General features: G+C 32.7%; 1 protein-coding gene across 2 annotated transcripts in view; it reads right to left on the reverse strand.

The window, feature by feature from the left end:
* Positions 1-17,872, reverse strand: part of TOP2B (DNA topoisomerase II beta) — a 66,264-nt gene that overhangs the window by 27,128 nt on the left and 21,264 nt on the right. For both annotated transcript variants that reach the window (XM_031662882.1, XM_031662881.1), the window contains exons 4-18: positions 17,193-17,256; positions 13,292-13,437; positions 12,339-12,436; positions 11,056-11,268; positions 8,975-9,148; positions 7,859-7,960; positions 7,612-7,749; positions 5,954-6,092; positions 5,460-5,617; positions 5,176-5,301; positions 4,152-4,262; positions 3,965-4,070; positions 2,350-2,459; positions 1,625-1,717; positions 1,411-1,525 (exon numbers count right to left, since the gene is read on the reverse strand). In XM_031662882.1, coding sequence (XP_031518742.1) covers positions 1,411-1,525; positions 1,625-1,717; positions 2,350-2,459; positions 3,965-4,070; positions 4,152-4,262; positions 5,176-5,301; positions 5,460-5,617; positions 5,954-6,092; positions 7,612-7,749; positions 7,859-7,960; positions 8,975-9,148; positions 11,056-11,268; positions 12,339-12,436; positions 13,292-13,437; positions 17,193-17,256 — 1,893 coding nt within the window. The remainder of the gene's footprint in view (positions 1-1,410; positions 1,526-1,624; positions 1,718-2,349; positions 2,460-3,964; positions 4,071-4,151; positions 4,263-5,175; positions 5,302-5,459; positions 5,618-5,953; positions 6,093-7,611; positions 7,750-7,858; positions 7,961-8,974; positions 9,149-11,055; positions 11,269-12,338; positions 12,437-13,291; positions 13,438-17,192; positions 17,257-17,872) is intronic.

The raw sequence follows: 17,872 nt of genomic DNA on the forward strand, positions 1-17,872 counted from the left end.
AACACTCATACAACCAAAATGCCATTTGTAGCTAACTAAACTGCCAGCATGCCATCAAGGATCCTGAAATCTATTCTAATTATCCCACTCAGGAAAACCCTTATAAAAAGAGGTTTATTGTGGTAGTGAAGAATAAAGGCTTTAGAATCTCACTAATCTGTATATTCTTCTCAACTTGGTCATTTACCATGTGACTAAGCAAATAACTAGTAAGTCTGTGTCCTTATCCAAGTAATAGAAATAATTACTTTCCTAATACAGTTATCATAAGGATTGCATGAAACAATGTGGGCAAATCACTCTGCTTTCTTATCATTCTTCTTGCTCTAGGCCAAGTTTGTCCAACCCATGGCCCATGGGCTGCATGTGGCCCAACACAAATTTATCAATTTTCTTAAAACATCATGTTTTGTTTCGTTTTGTTTTGTTTTGCGATTATTTTTGTTTTTTGTTTTCGTTTTAAGTTCATCAGTTATCGTTAGGGTTAGTGTATTTTACATGTGGCCCAAGACAATTCTTCCTCTTCCAATGTGGTCCAGGGAAGCCAAAAGATTAGACACCCCTGCTCTAGGCCAATGAGCACAGTAACAATCTTTTCAGTATATGCCATCGCTGTAATCATACTGGACCCAGAGTATGATAAAACATGAGGATGATAAAATATGGTAACTTCCTTAAGAATTTTGTAATCTAACTCTAGAGGCAAAATGAACAAACGTAAAATAAGAGGTACATAATAATTGGCATAGAAGTTAAGGTATCTAAGACCAATTTAGAGTAGAATTGCTAGGGAAGGCTTCATAGAAGAAAGGCAATTTGTGGCTAGAACTTGAGGGATAGGTAGAATCATCTATTACCAGAAAAGCCAAGCAATACAAAGATCAACAAACGGTAAAGGTTATGAGAAAAAAAAAAGTTCTAGATAGAAGATGAAAATCTGCTTCAACTAACAAGAAATAGTTTCTAAATTTTTTTCAAGTTAGAAATAGTTCCTAAATTTTTTCAAGTTAAGTTAAAGCATTAGGCTTTGGATAATGCGGAATAAAAGTTTTTTAAAATTTAATCTCTGATAAATATTCTAGAAATGATCAAAATTCCATTTTACTTTGTATTTTAGAAAATTTGCAGACAACTTGGGCAAAAGCTTTAAGACTTTTAAAATTAATTTTCCTGAAAAACTCAGAAAGGGTTTAAAAGTTTCAAATTAAGGAATATTAAAGATTTCAGCACTATGAAAACATGTAACAAAAGCAAAATCAAAAAGGCCTTAAATTCGTCTGAACAAGTTCTTCATATACAAGATTTCAAGTAAGAATTTTAATATGTATCATAAGGATGGCTTAAAGTACATAAAATTAAACTATAGTAAATAAAATACAAAAATGAGGTTTTTAAATAAACATTACTCACCATCAACAAGAGATGGTATAGATCTTTCATTGTCTGAGTTTGAGAAGAGAATCAATTCCTTGTTGATGAAATCATTATAAGTCAAATGCTTTGTTGCAGTACCATATAAAAATTGCTAAGAGAAAAGTTATATAGCAATATTATCATTATTACTGCATGAATTCTAGTCTCTCTCTCCTTCTTCCCCCAGGTCACCGCTCTTAATAAGACTAACCTCTGGTAAGCCATGTAGCCTACGCTGTCTCCGGTCTTCCATAAAATTTGTTAACCATTCTTTTCTGTCATCAATCTTCTTCTTACTGAATGCCTGAAAGATTCCAGGTAATGATTTTGCACATTAAAAATAAAATAAATTTCATTACAAAATTGAAACGTATAACTGGCCAATAACTAATTCTTAATTTCTGGAAAATTAGGTTATTTTACAATATTTTTATCAAAAACACATTTGAACTAAGGTCTTTCAATTAAAGAAGTTTATACTAGGCCGGGCGCGGTGGCTCAAGCCTGTAATCCCAGCACTTTGGGAGGCCGAGGCGGGTGGATCACGAGGTCAGGAGATTGAGACCATCCTGGCTAACATGGTGAAACCCCGTCTCTACTAAAAATACAAAAAACTAGCCGGGCGTGGTGGCGGGCGCCTGTAGTCCCAGCTACTCGGAGGCTGAGGCAGGAGAATGGCGTGAACCTGAGAGGCGGAGCTTGCAGTGAGCCGAGATCGCGCCACTGCACTCCAGCCTGGGTGACACAGCGCGAGACTCTGTCTCAAAAAAAAAAAAAAAAAAGTTTATACTAGCACAGCATCATCTGGGGAAAAAACTAAAATTAACTAGCTTGAGCATTCAAAAGAGACTTTTCATAGGGAACCAGGACTGGGAGGAAAGGAACAGAAGGTAGGGGGATGGCTAACAAAAGCTTTTAAAGAATTAACTTAATTACCAAGGTAATGGCAGCATCATCTTCAGGACCAGCGTATCTAAACAAGATGCGATGCCTTTCCATATCAGCAAAATATTCCTTTGCTTCTTTAGCTGTACTAGTACCCAATCCTGCACAATTTTAAAAATAAAAGTGAGTCATGGATATCAATGTTCAAAACCATCAAGTGAAAAGTTGGTGGAAAAGTTGTAACAGATGGATCACGCTGGCAATACCTATACCAACTGCAATCTTAATAAGCAACTAAAGACAAAGTAGACATTAGATGCTTCCTGATGAAAGTACACAGCGATACCTATGAAATGTTTTTGCCAAACAACTGTAACCCAAATCTGATCACGCCTCTGATTTAACCATCAGTTAACCGAAAATAAGGGCACAGGAAAATACTATATATTAAATGTAACTAGAGGAATATAATTAACAAAATCCAGAATGTGGAAAATTACACAGAACAAACAACCCAACTTCTTTAACAAATAAATTACAAGGAAAAAACATAAAAAGAGAAATGCTGTATTAATAAACTTATCAATCAAATGCAATGTGTGGACCTTATATGGATCCTAACTTTGGAAAAAAAAAAAACTCAGGCTAAGCACGGTGCCTCATGCCTGTAATCCCAGCACTTTGGGAGGCTGAAGTGGGTGATCACTTGGGGCCAGGACTAGACCACCCTGGCCGACACTGCAAAACCCTGCCCCTACTAAAAACAGCCAGGCATGGTGGCACAAGCCTGTAATCCCAGCTACTCGGGTGGCTGAAGCATGAGAATCACTTGAACCCATGAGGGAGAGGTTGCAGTAAGCCAAGATCCCACCACTGCACTCCAGCCTGGGCAACAGAGCAAGACTCCATCTCAAAAAAATAAAATAAAAATAAAAAACTCTAAAAATAAACATTTTTAATACAATCCAGGGGAATTTTAACACTGGCTGGGTATTTAACATTATCCAAAAAAAAAGGGAGCCAGGCATGGTGGCTCACACCTGTAATCCCAGCACTTTGGGAGGCCAAGGTGGGTGGATGGCTTGAAATCAGGAGTTCAAGATCAGCCTGGGCAACAAACCAAACCCCATCTCTACAAAAATACAAAAATTAGCTGGGTGTGGTGGCACACGCCTGTAGTCCCAGCTACTTGGGGGGCTGAGGCAAGAGGATCACTTGAGCCCGGAAGGTCAAGGTGGCAGTGAGCTGTGTTCATGCTACTTCTCTCCAGCCTGGGTGACAAAGCGAGACCCTGTCTCAACAATAGGATATTAAAGAAGGTTATGATAATGGTATTATGGGTTACTTAAAAAAATTCTTTTAGAAATACATACTAGTTATAGGTGAAATACTAGACTATAATGTCTGGAAGTTTTTTCAAACTAATGGAGTGGCAATAAAGGAAGTTTACAGGAAACAAGACTGGCCATTGGAATGGTGATCCCATTCAATGGAATCTATTACATTATTCTATTTGCATAAATTTTTCTGTAACAATATTTTAAAATCAGTGATAGCTACTTTCGAAGTCTAAAATAGAGTCAAACTTTCAAGATGTCTTTTAGATTGCTTTCATAAGAATACATTTATATCAATATTTAAAATCTAAGTATTTTAAAATACAAACCTTTATAGTACTTGATTTTCCAGGCTTTTTGATTTTCTATATGTTTTTTCCACTCATCAAATTCAGGAATACTGTAGAAGGAAAGTTCCTGCTTATTTTTGCTTGCCTTGAATTAATTAAAAAAAAAATTAGTTTTTCTGCTACCCTTTAAGACAACAATATAAAAATATATTAACGCAAAGAGTACCTTTACAATAGGAGTAATGAACTCTTCAAGAAAACCATGCTTCAAAAGTGATGGCCAATTGTGATGGATGAAATTAATAAGCAGGCCTTTTATGTGAGAACCATCTTGATCCTAAATAAATGTTAGTAAAGTAAAAAAATCCTGTAATACTTTTATAAAATGATTACTTAAACAAATTTTAAAACCTATGAATGCAAAAAAACAAAATTCTGAATTTTAGAAATGCATTTTACAAAAGCTATTAAGATGATCACACTAAATTTTTTCTTAATATGCAAATAAAGAATACAGTAGTAATAGACTGAATCTGTCATTATAAAAATATATTATCATTGTATCTGTTCTATAGTTTCCCCAGATTTCACTAAAAGAATGATTTAAGGATGGAAAATACATAAAACATGGCTACGATGCCACCTTAATGGGCAATGGTAGGGAAATCCAGGTAATACAGATATTCACAAGTCTTCCTTAGATAAAAAATTGGAAAATTTCTGCTTAAAACTACATATTAATAGTTTTTCCAGTAGCAGATTTTCTCTACAAATACTTTAGAGTGTGTAAGAGAAAATAGTTGAATGCATCTGAAACCCTTACTTTTCAATTTTCTAGTTGATTACTGTCATTTTACTATTTAAGTCTTCTTGGTATTTGTGCATTCCAAATCATGCCATCATGTATAAATATTAACCATTATCATGAATCTTTCTTACTTGTTAATTCCATAACTTTGTTCCTACTTGTAGGTAGGCTGCCATACTACCACACTATTATATTCTCCTCACACATACTGCATTTTAAAATATTTTTAACTAACCCATAAGACTGTTACTCCAAAAATTAGATAATGTAAAATGTGCTTCATACAAATGTTTCCACTAAAGGATGAAGTTTTTTTATTTTTTCCCCTGATGTATAATCACTTTCAGTTATGCTATCTTGGGGCAAGTCTCATAAAACAAATATTAAAAGTAGAATCTGAAGAAGACATGAATTTAAAATATATGGTAACTTTAAAACCAACCTGATCGGTCATAATCATAATCTTTCCATAGCGTAAGGTTTTCAGAGATTCTGCATCATCGTAACTTTTCTTATATTGTAGACCAACTATTTTAATAATATTATTTATTTCAGCATTTTCCATGATCTGTTCAAAACGGAAAAGCATTGAAAGTAGTTCAAAGTGTTGAAATATACAATGAGTCAGAAATTACATTTAAAAATTCCCCAAGTTTAGTAAAGTATTAGAAATGTCATATATATGTGTGCGTGTGTGTATACATATATATATACACATATATATACCTGTTTATGAGAAGCTTCCCGTACGTTAAGAATTTTGCCCCTGAGTGGGAAAACTCCGTATCTGTCTCGTCCAATCACACCTAATCCAGACACAGCCAGTGATTTGGCAGAGTCTCCCTCTGTTAATATCAGTGTACACTCCAGGGAATGTTTGCCACCTGAGAGAAATTTAAAATTATACATAGTAAAAATTTCTCATACTTTTACTGATGAGAAAAATGAAGTCAGAAAATTAACATCAGAATGCTGACAGTGAAAGATTATAAAAGTTATCTTACATTATTGCTCAGTACAAATATTAAGTATATTTTATTGAATTCCTATCTCCTGAAAATTAGTAATATATTGTGTATGTGATAATTTCAATGAAGTAAAATTACACTCTCAATGGAAAATCATAGTCTAACTATATGTGGAAAATAAAAAATTTCTGTAACTAGATAAATTAAAAGTGAAACTTAAATCAAAATCTTATTTAAAAATATCAATCTTACCAGCATCATTAGCGTCATCCAGTTTGGGAATACCTTTGATTTTACTGTATTTTACTGATGAACACTTCTTATTGAGCTGAGTCTGAGCCTTAAATTTCACCCAGTTTAGGATACTTTCTACAATGCCACAATTAGAGGCCTAAAAATAAAAGAATAATGGTATACAAACAAGCTGAAAATTCATACATTTAGCTAAAATGTATAGGGCCTAATTCAAGACCTGGAATCTGTGCAATTTTAAGGTATTTTAGGGCAAAACAATAATGGTGATAAGCATCATGATACATGCTAACCAATTTTTACTCAGCTACAGTAAAGCTAAAGCTAAAATATAAATACATTAAAAAGGATAACTGTTACATATGAGAAACATTCTATTATAATAAACTCCATGAGGAATATACATTGCTCTTGTTACAAATTAATTTTATTAAAATTAACACAGTGAAAACAGATCCACACATGAACCTACTAGCTGGGAAATTCTAGATGTTGACATTTCTGATATCCTTCAATACAAAATGTGAGCCTTTAATTCACTATGACAAAAAGTATTAACCTAAAAGGAACATTAGGATAACCTTGGTAACTTATGAATAGACTTTATTCTTTAAATAGCTTGGTAACAAAGATTTCAACATTACATATTGTTTGTACTCTGCAGTGAATCAATCTGTGGCAAGATGTTAACCCAGACAGAAAAAGGAAAAGAAAGTTAAGCATCTCCAACTCTAAGTACTAAAGGTTTTTTTTATCATCTTGGGTGATTTGATGTTAGGTGTATAAAACAGTTTTTTGGAATGTTTAAGACATAAACAAAAGAGGTGAACTGTGTTGCCAAATTTAAACTTAGTGCACCTAAAATGAAAAAGTATAAAATTTAAAGTCAAATCACTTCATCAAGGAAACAACTGTTATGAGGACAGAAATTTGGGAAAGCATTAATATAGGGTAATTTGTACTCAGAATTCATTAAGATTAGATCCAAAAGTACTATTTCTACAGGCCTTAAGTTAGAACCTAAAAACAACTTTTGTTTTTGTTTCTGATAATCTACTTTTTGAAATATGAGAAATACATTAGTTCTAGTGCAGTTATACAGTATTTCCCCACCAAAATTCCAAAGAGGAGAGGCTGTGATTGATTCATCTTCATTTATTTATTAGTGCTCTCACATTATTTTAGAGAAGTTAAGGTAGCCTAAAAAAATTACGTGCAAAGCAAAGCAACTTTAAAACATGTAGAAAATAGTACATTTTGTTATGCATATGTTACCACAATTTTTAAACATGTGTAAAGATAAAATCAGTAGATCAAGTTGAAATGAGAGTAGAAAAGATGAAAGAGTTGCATGAGGATCGGTACATTTGTTAGGGGAAATATGACCTTTACAATGGTCAATGCAAAACTAAAAATCCAATTAGTTACACAATTTCCTACTTTAGTTCTTGGCAAAACAATTGTTTTAGGAAACATTAAAGTCTACCCTTTAAAGTTATCAAATTAAGCATATTAGTTTGCAGTGCAAGCATGCTTATACCCACAATTAATATGACAAAAGAAACTAATCACAAATAAAGTAAATCAAGAAAACTACCTAATCAACTCTTAATAACAACAATAAAAAATAATACAAGTTTTATACAAGTTTTACTCACTGCTTTAAAAAATTTTTCTGACAGCTGGCATTTAGACCCAAAACTTTTGGGCTGCAGAGTCATGTTTTCCTTAGTCTGAGAATCAAAAGTTGGATTTTCAATAAGGCAATTAATAAAAACCCATATATGGTTTTTTACCTGTCGAAAACATAACAAAAAAAGTCAACATCAGAGCTGATATTTAGTAATTCAGCATATATATAATGCATATATATGCATCATATACAATATATAACGCATCCCTTACTTGAAATGGTTTCACTGATACACCAGCTTTGTTCTTTTTCTTAACCACTTCAATCAGTTTACCAACAACTTGATCTACCACATAATCCACGTGCCGTCCACCCTAAAGAAAGAAAACATGTAAAATCCGAATTCCTGGATTGTTAAAGTAGCAAAATATTTTATCTGTATTATAAACCCTATTTTCTAAAAGAGTAACAGGAGTCTCAGAATGAGAGTTGGTTTTTTAAAAAATAAGGTATTTTAGCTAACGAGCCAATAAATCAACTGTTATGGTGTTTTGTTTTTTTTTCTCACTTCAATTCTATCACCAATTCTGGGGTGCTTTCAACACCAACAACCAATTTGCTGATTCTCCAGACACCAAATGGATGTTCAACGATGTAATTCAATTTTGATACCAACTACCTGGAGTTAGCACAAGTATTTAGGGTTGGTTAAGGGCTCAGTCCCACAGGACTCCCCACACTTCAAATGCCAGTCACAAGTCCTAGGCCTCCTGTACTTCTAATGAACCTATGACCCACTCCTCAGGAATGATAATTTGCTGGAACAGGTCACAGAACTCAAGAACACACTTTACTTCATTTACCAGTTTTTTATATAGGATCCAGCAATAACAGCCAAATGGTGGCACAGGGGAAAGGGTACACAAAGCTCCATGCCTTACTCAGACATGCCACCCTCTTTGCACCTCAATGTATTCACCAACCTAGGAGTTCTGTGAACTCCACTGTTCAGGAGTTTTTATAGAGCTTTATCACATAGCCATAATTGATTCTTAACTCAGTCACCAGCCCCCTCTCCTCTCCCCAGAGGTTGGGGAAGGTGGGGCTAAAAGCTACAGAAAAAGGAATTTGTCATTCCAAATTTCATAAAATATAAATATGTTCAACTACAAACACTAATCATATAAACTTACTTCTCAATGAATATTTAAATAAATTGTAATACAGCAATTTCATAGAAAACAGGTTTTCTTTTTCATAAGTCAATTCTTATTTAACAAAAACAGATTTGGGTTTTTTGGGGGTTGCTGATATTGTTATTTATTTTGTAGTTTTTAATGAAGCACTGTTCCACCACTGACTTGGAAACAAATAATTTGCTTACTTACTTTTGTAGTCGCAATACTATTTACAAAGCTGATCTGCTGGAATCCTTTTTCACTCAATGTGAGACAAACATCCCATCTTTCATTTGCAAGCTCATGAATAACTTTCAGGGCCACCCCAGTTTCATCCAATTTGTCTTTCACATAAAGATCTACATAACTGCGAAATCCATTTACCTATTAATTTAAAAAACAAAAACAATTAAAAATCTTATACTGGCAGCTCAAATAGGTGAATGACCTTAAGTACGTATACTTTCATTTCATCTCATTTACAGCAGTTCTAAATGTACAGATCCAAACCTTAGTGGCATTTCCCAGATCTATTCCTTAACCCTTGACCTTTAAAAAAGAAATTCATTTCTATGTGTACTTGACAAAAAAAAAAGGATGTGAAGGGACAGGTAAATTGTTATAAAATATTTCAGAAATTTATATTTTTAAAATGATATGGTAGACTTCTAGTTTCAGTTCAGACAGATAATGAACTAGCAGGAAAAAAAGCTTCCATCCTTACAAGAAAACGGGTAATCAGACAACAAATTAAAGGGTTTTTCGTGAACCCATTGAAGAATTGAGATCACAGGAGAGCTGGCCATCCTGAAGCCTAGAGACACAAGTGTCTGTAGAAGACCGCAAAACCTAAGCTTTTGCTTACCTGGGGCAGATATAGTAGGAACATTAAACTAGAAATTTTGACTAATTACTACTGAAAGAGTGTATGCTAGTTTGAATGCATAAAGCTTCTAGGGGCTATAGTCATAAGTTCATTTATTCACACTCTTGCAAGTTTTTCCTCCAGAAAACCCACCAAATTCTCACAGAGAAGACCAGTGAGAATCTAGAGAAGGTTTCCCCTCTGCATTCCTATGGTGCCAGCTGGGAGAGAGAAAACAGTAGTCACTGGGAAATCCACCCAGATCTATCTCCCTTACCCAAAAAAAAAATGCTTATTCTGCAGGGCAGGGAACCTCAAGGACATAGGCTGAGAACACTGGTCACTGGTGGAAACCTTCTGCAGCTGGGGAAAGAGAATAGAAGGCAGAAAAAAGTCTTTACCTATGGAGGAGAGGCATAAACTTATAAAGGTCAAATCCCTGAGATACAGGTTCACCATGCACTCCAAAGGTCGCGATGTAATTAGACATTAGAGAACATCTCCCCCAAAATCTACCATCATGTTACCAAGCCTCCAGTAACAACAGTGGGTTTCAGCTGGAAGAGCTGCAAGAGTCAGATGACCTCTGAGGGGCAGCTCAAAAAGAAGGCCCTAAGCCAAGGGGAAAGACAAAAACAAGACAGAATTTGGAAGTCTCTGGTACTCACAGCAGCAACAAACCTCAACACTAATAACTACAGCAAAAATAAACTTCAAACACAGCCCATCTCCTGGATAAATATAACCTAAGTCCTACACTAATGCTTATTTACCTCAATATCTACTGCCCTACAAAACATATCTGGTTTTCCACAACTTACAGGGCGTGCCAAAAGGCAAGAAAAAAAAAATCTGAAAAGATAAAGCAATCATCAGAAACAGAATAAGCACCTCACAGATGTTGTAACATGTATCAGATAAAATATTTTAAATAACAATTAATTAGTATGTTAAAGTATGTAATGGAAAATGTAGACAACATGCAACTTCAGCAAAGACATGGAAACTATGAGAAATAATCAAATGGAAATGCTAAAAATAAAAAACATAGAAAGCATGAGGAATGCCTTTGACAGGCTCTTCAGGAAACTTGATGCAGAGATTGCAAAAAAGTAAACTTGAAGAGAGGGGAATAAAAATTAAACTAATACAAAAAGAGGAAGTAGAGTGAATAAAATAGAGCATTCAAGAACTGGAGACAATATCAAATAATGTAACATATATATAACCAAGAAGGAAAGGAAAGAACAAGACAGAAGCATTATTTGAAGAAAGAATGGGCTAATGTATCAATAATCACTTTAAATGTGAATCATCTAAACACACCAGTAAAAGAGATTACCAGACGAACTTTTAAAAAGGAAGACCCAACAATATTCTCTGTATAAAATAACATAGTATTAAAACTATTTTACACAAGACTTACAGGCAATTTCTTCCCATTAAACATGACCTTGACCCCTTTACATGAACCAGCCAAATCATATGCCCTTCTGGTCATGAGGGCCACAATATCCTTGTCAAGTTTTTCCATCTTAAATTTGGACAGATCTGGTTGGAATGTTATGCATGTGTAATCTTCACCATCAAAATGTTTAATTTTGGCTTCAGAAGTCTTCATCATATTATTCATCCATGTCTTTAAAAGAAACAAAATCAAATATTTCTATAATGCTTCCATATTTCATAATATATAAAGACTTCGCTCATTAAATTCATTCATCAAACTATATCAATTTTCCAACCTCACAACAAACCAAACAAATCCTTGATAATATTACAGACAAAAAAAAAACAGTAAATACAGTCAGCCTTTGGGTAGGTTCTACATTTGTAGATTTGACCAACTGCAGCTTAAAAATATTTGGGAAAAAATAATAAAAAATACAAATTTTTAAAATACAGCATAACTGTTTACATGGCATTTATATTGTATTACGTATTATAAGTAATCTAGAGTTGATTTAAAGTACATGGGAGGATGTGTATAGGTTATATGCAAATACTACCCCATTTTATATAAGGGACTTGATCCTCCTCTGATTTCGGTATAGAAAGGGCATCCCAGAACTAATCCTTCTGAGGGACAACTGTATTACTGTGATAATTATCTCATGTTAAAAATAAACTAAACTGTACAAATTTATAAACTGTCCACAAAATCTCTTTCAAATTCTTCAACATGACCATATAGACTTTTAGAAAAATAAACATGCATGATGCTTTTCCTGACAAAATTATTTTTGCTTACTTCAACAGTGGGGTTGTTGGAAAGCAATAAAGAAAACTTAAAATAAAAATTATTTTAGCTTATATAAAATTTCGAATCATTTTCATAGACCTGCAAGAATAAAATAAAATTTTGAAAAACAAATTTGATGATTCATTGAGGAATTTTTCACACACACTAAGCGGTTGCATGTACATGAGTCTGTGAGGTTTAGGACATTTTCACTAATACTTAACTAAGTTAAATAAAGCCTGTTAAATAAAGCACTTTGTTCTAAAGGAATGACAGAGGAATAGGCTTATATTAAATCTCGCAGGCATTCTGACGTCTCTTTACTCTGATGAGTTGACTTGGATAATGCTTTGAAAACAAAAAATGAAGTTATATAGGCATTACTGCAATTTATCTAAGGTTCTACTATCTCAACAAAATAATAAAACATTATTTTTAAAAAAGAAATAGGTGTGTTTCTAGCATACCTGCTTAAAACTGTGTTTGTATTCTTTGCAAGCTGTTTCTACTGTAAACTTTGTACTGAAAATATTACAAAGTTTTGCACCATAACCATTACGACCACCTGTAAGAAAAATTAAATGTAAAAGGTTTAGTAAAAATGATTTTAAAGGAATTTTGTTAATTTACTACCATAGGGCAAGGCTGTTGCAAAACTGTTCCACTAACTGCATTATCAATCACCAATTGAATATTCCAGAGCATAATTAGATTTTTTTCATTTAAAGAAAGATACAATTAAGATTTAGCATATATAGTGGTGTAATTAAAATGGGTATTTTGTACATTTGCCACAATCTTTACAATTTCAAAAACATGAAGCTTTGTATCTTTCATGACCCGGTAAATCTCTGTGAGTATGAAATCTGAACTTTCTATCAAACTTCCTTCTCTATTACAAAATTTTAATCTATATCATTTCCCAGAGACTCGGTTTAAAAGGCAAAACAAAACAAAACAAAAAAACCTATCAACCTATTTGGGCAACATAAATAAGTATGAAAACATATGGTTTTGGTCAAAGCACTTTCAACTCTATTTACAGAGTCTAGATTTTCGAACCTGACCTTCTTAAGGAAAACAGTTTAAAAGTAACTTAATACCAAAAGACACAGTACTTATGTAATAAAAAATTTATATACATAGACATCATACTAGTCCTATCTAAAATCAAAACTCAAGCTATCAGCCAAGTTAAACTTCCAGCAGTTCTAACAACACAGTCAATGTACTATCAGACTTAAGGTTTTAAAATGTCACTGTTAAACTATTATCAAGACAATATTTATACATGATAGTTTATAAATATTAATTCTGAAAATGATTTTCTCACACCAAAATTGCACAATTTCCTTAGTAAGTTATACATTTTAAATTAAGAAAACAGTATTTTTCAATCAAAATTCCATTCAGACTTTACCTGTAACTTTTTTCTCATCATCATCATAGTTACTGGATGTTAAAAGCTGTCCAAAAATTAAAGCAGGAACATAAACTTTCTCTACCTTGTGTTCTACTACTGGAATGCCTTTTCCATTATTCCAAATGCTTATAATGTTAGATTCACTGTATTAAAAAAAAGAAAAAGAAAAGCAGAATTTAGAGCTTAAAATAGTAAAGATAAATTAATTCATTAAAAAGTAATCTAGAATAAACCTTAAAGATTATAAGATACTAGTCATTATCAATTGGAAGGCACTGATTCATCTCTCAAGAAAATACTCGCTGAGGACAAACATTTCTTTCCCTGAGTCATAACTAATAGAGAAGGATTATGAAGGAAATAAAGGCAAGAATGGAAAATTACAGACCTTAAATATCTCAGGATGACAAAAAAGGCAACATACTCATGAGAAAACTTAAAAAAAGGTTTCATCATGTTTAGCACACGGTACTGTAATTAAAATAGGCATTTTGTAAGTTAATTATCTTCATCACAATTTCAAAAAAAAAAAAAAAATCAACATTTGGCATCCTCAACATAGCTAAGTCCATATGAGTATGAAACTGGAACTTGCTATCAAACTGTCTTATAAAATTTCAATCTATATCATTTCTCAGATCTGGTATTTATCTCTGTAATCTCTAAACAATTATTCAGAATTTTACAATTTGCTCCATTGATAATATTCAATAAAAATTAAGAATAAGAATATTGCATTTAATAGTTTACAAATAAATTTTCAAAAATAATTAGGCTAAAAAAAACATTGAAAATCTAAATATCCAATACTTATCAGTAGTTTAAAAAAATTAAGTGGATCTAGGTAAGTTAATAACGAAAGCTGTCTATAATATGTTGAATAAAGAGAAAGATATAAAATAGTATATATACTATGATTCCATTTGTTAAAAGAAGAAATGTCTACATATATAATTTAGCACGAGTATACAATATTTTTTTTAAGCTATAGTTTTAAAGTTTCAATTCTAAGTAAAGAATACTTAAGCTAGAGGAATATTTTGAACTCTGGTTAATATGCTTTCCACATTCGTTTTTGTTTTTGTTTGAGACAGAGTCTCGCTCTGTCACCCAGGCTGGAGTGCAGTGGCACGATCTCAGCTCACTGCAACCTCTGCCTCCTGGGATCCAGCAATTTTCCTGTCTCAGTCTCCCAAGTAGTTGGGATTACAGGCGCGCACCACCACGAACGGCTAATTTTTGTATTTTTATTAGAAACGGTGTTTCACCACGTTGGCCAAGCTGGTCTCAAACTCCTCACCTCATGATCCACCCACCTTGGCCTCCCAAAGTGCTGGGATTACAGGTGTGAGCCACTGTGCCCAGCTTCCACATTTGTTTTTAGTCAGAGAGACATCCACAAATAAATTGTTTCAATACTATTATATTATTTAATAAATGTTAAGTTCCCTTGTAAGAAGTTGCTCTAACTTCTCTAACTTCTAGAAGAACTGTCCAAATTCTGTATGGCATACCTTGTATTTAATCTATCCTCATGGCTTTACAACCATGTTTTCCTTAAATTTTATCCCCACATCACAGAATACTATGGAGGAAAAGAAAGAGTAAGAGCTAGACTGTATTATATATCCTATATACTTTGCCCATTAGCTATTAAAATTTAACCTCTCCTCCACACAAGAAGTTTATGTGAACAAATGTACAAAGAAAAATAAAAATCTGCTATACAAAAATGTTAAAAAGAATGAAACTCAAAGGATACAAAAGGATATTCCATAGTATATGTGGTAAAAAAAAAAAGTGACTATGGGACAAAATTCACAAGAGACAAAATGCTATAGTTAAAACTCAGAAATACAATATACAAATCAGCAACTTCTCACAAAATGCTTGCCTAATGCCAATTTTAGAAGTATATGAAATTCAATTAAAGGCAAGATTAAGACTCAATTTTTCATCAATGTTTCATAAATAACAAAAGAAATAAGAAAGGAGGGGTGAAAAAATATACTACCATCACCTTTTCTTCTTGGAATAGCTAAGGATTTTTGCTTATATTGAAATAAAATAATTTTCTACCAGAAGCAGTTAAAATGAGGTGGGAAATATGAAAAAAAATTGATACTTCATTGCCATTGAGAAAACAAATAAACTTATTTATAATTTTCCCTCTTACGCCTACACAAAAATGTTTGTTGATTAAAAACAGAGTATAAAATGGAGTGATAAAGGTACTAGAATTACTAGAATTATGTAGAATTACACTTTGTACAAAATCTGTAATGAACTGATAAGTAAAATAAACCAAGAGCCCTTATCCAGTCTACAGAGTTGTCTTACAGCTCACTTCTTCATTGTCTTTTTTTTTTTTTTTTTTTTTTTAAGACAGGGTCTCGCTCTGTCACCCAGGCTGGAGTACAGTGGCACAATCATGGCTCACCGCAGCCTGACCTCCCAGGCTCAAGCAATCCTCCCACCTCAGCATGCTGAGTAGCTGGGACTACGAGCACGTGCCACTATGCCCAGATAATTTTGCGGTTTTTTTTTGTTTTTTTTTGTTTTTTTTGGTAGAGACAGGTTTTCACCATGTTGCTCAGACTGGTCTCTAACTCCTGGGCTCAAGGGATCCGCCTGACAGCCTCCCAAAGTGCCAGGATTACAGGCGTGAGCTGCTGCACCTGGTTTAGCTCACTTCATCACTTTGTTATGATGGTATGCTATACACTATTTCTCAAATTTAATCTTATTGTATTAATGTGGCTAAAATATTTGGACTAATAAGGCTAGTACCACATAAAAGAACTAAACAATTTCAAATACGTTCATCAAGAGTGTATTTAAAGAAGGTTCTTTCTTTCTTAGTTTTCAATTAGAATTGTTCAATTTTGAAAACAATTCAAAAATATCAAACATTCAGTGTCTATTACTCCTTACTCTCCTAAAACATAATAAATGAAGAGAGAGATGATTTTTAAGTGACAATTGCCTAAACAAGGAAAAGGAATCTTAACAGCCAAAATTTCCTTGAAACCATCTTAAACTTCTGTATAAGTTGTAATTTATGTCTTGTATGCCTTATATAACTTCTCAAGAACGCATTCATTATAGAAATAATACAAATTTTTAAAAAAAAAAGAATGGAGAAGAAAAATAAAGAATCCAACAGCATAGTTATATGGTAACATTTTCATATAAAATACAGTTAACTTCAAGGTATAACCAAATTATAGTTTTATTATACTACTAATCTTAACTGAAATTAGATTACTAATAGTAAGACTACACCTGAATTATTAGATTTTTATGTTTACTAGAGAAAAATCTTAAAATCATGCTAAATTACTAATGAAATTACAAACGATGAATGTAATATTTTACAAAAGGCATGCTGGCAAAAACAGGAGAAATATAACAGTTATGTTTCTCATGTAACACTACTATTTTTTATACACCTTCATCCTACGGAAAAAAATAATTAAAATCACCACAGTAATATAATTAGCTAAACAACTAGTTACACCAACAGTAGCTAATCTATTAAATCATGTCATAAATAATGGAAAACTCCAAACACCAATCATGAAAAGTAAATTTAAAGTATAACTGGAATCACACTAATGGCCCTTAGCCTTGAGTCCCAAAGAAAAGATAGGGTGACTACTCTAGCAGCTGAAATAGCATATATAGCATCAAAGAAAAATGGTCTCCAAGAGTCCTGACAGGGAAGTTCTTTGGAAGAAAAGACAATAAATGACACAGAAAAGAGGCAAAAATTACAAAGTCTCAAACAACAGGGAAACAAAAAAGTACTATCCATATACATTATTTGAGGAGTACTCATAAATTGGGGACTATCTGAATAAAACAGCATAAAAAATTAAACTTTAAATATACTTACGGATCAATAGAAACTTTAATACAAGTCATGTTCTTATCCCTCTGTTTATTGTCAGCAGCATTAACTACAAAATTAAACATCTCAATGAGTAATATACAAAATTATGTAAATAAATACATGGACACAACTTTATGTGCATCACTGCTTAATATAAACATCTACATATGGTAATAGTTAATGAAAATAAGTACCATTAACTTCTCATATAAAATCTTATTTTCTAAATAATATTCCTAAATTGTATTATCACATCAAATTACTGTTATGTTTTCCATCACAAAAAAGAGAATGAAATGTTTTAGTATACATATTAATGAAAACAAATTAAGTCAGAGCAAACACCTGCATTTTACAACACCCAAATCCAGGTCTAAAAGTAAAAACTTTTGTTTAGTTATATTTTTTTCTTGGTAACAAGTAATTGCATTCTACTGACCTCTTTCAATAAACTAGTGACTTTATAGGCATATTGAATAGAAACCAGTTCATTTTTAGTTACCAAAAAAAGTGTTTAACACCCTTAGAAATCAAAATTCTGTATCCTAGGCACTATAACTGACAACATAAATATTTTTGCATTCATTAACCACTGCTTCAAGGAAATTTGAACACAATCATAGAAGAAATATGTTCCTGACAAACCCTTGTAATAAACTTAAAACAGTAAAATTATAATATGG

Source organism: Papio anubis, chromosome 2, assembly GCF_008728515.1.
Source record: "Papio anubis isolate 15944 chromosome 2, Panubis1.0, whole genome shotgun sequence".
NCBI classification, from domain to species: domain Eukaryota; kingdom Metazoa; phylum Chordata; class Mammalia; order Primates; family Cercopithecidae; genus Papio; species Papio anubis.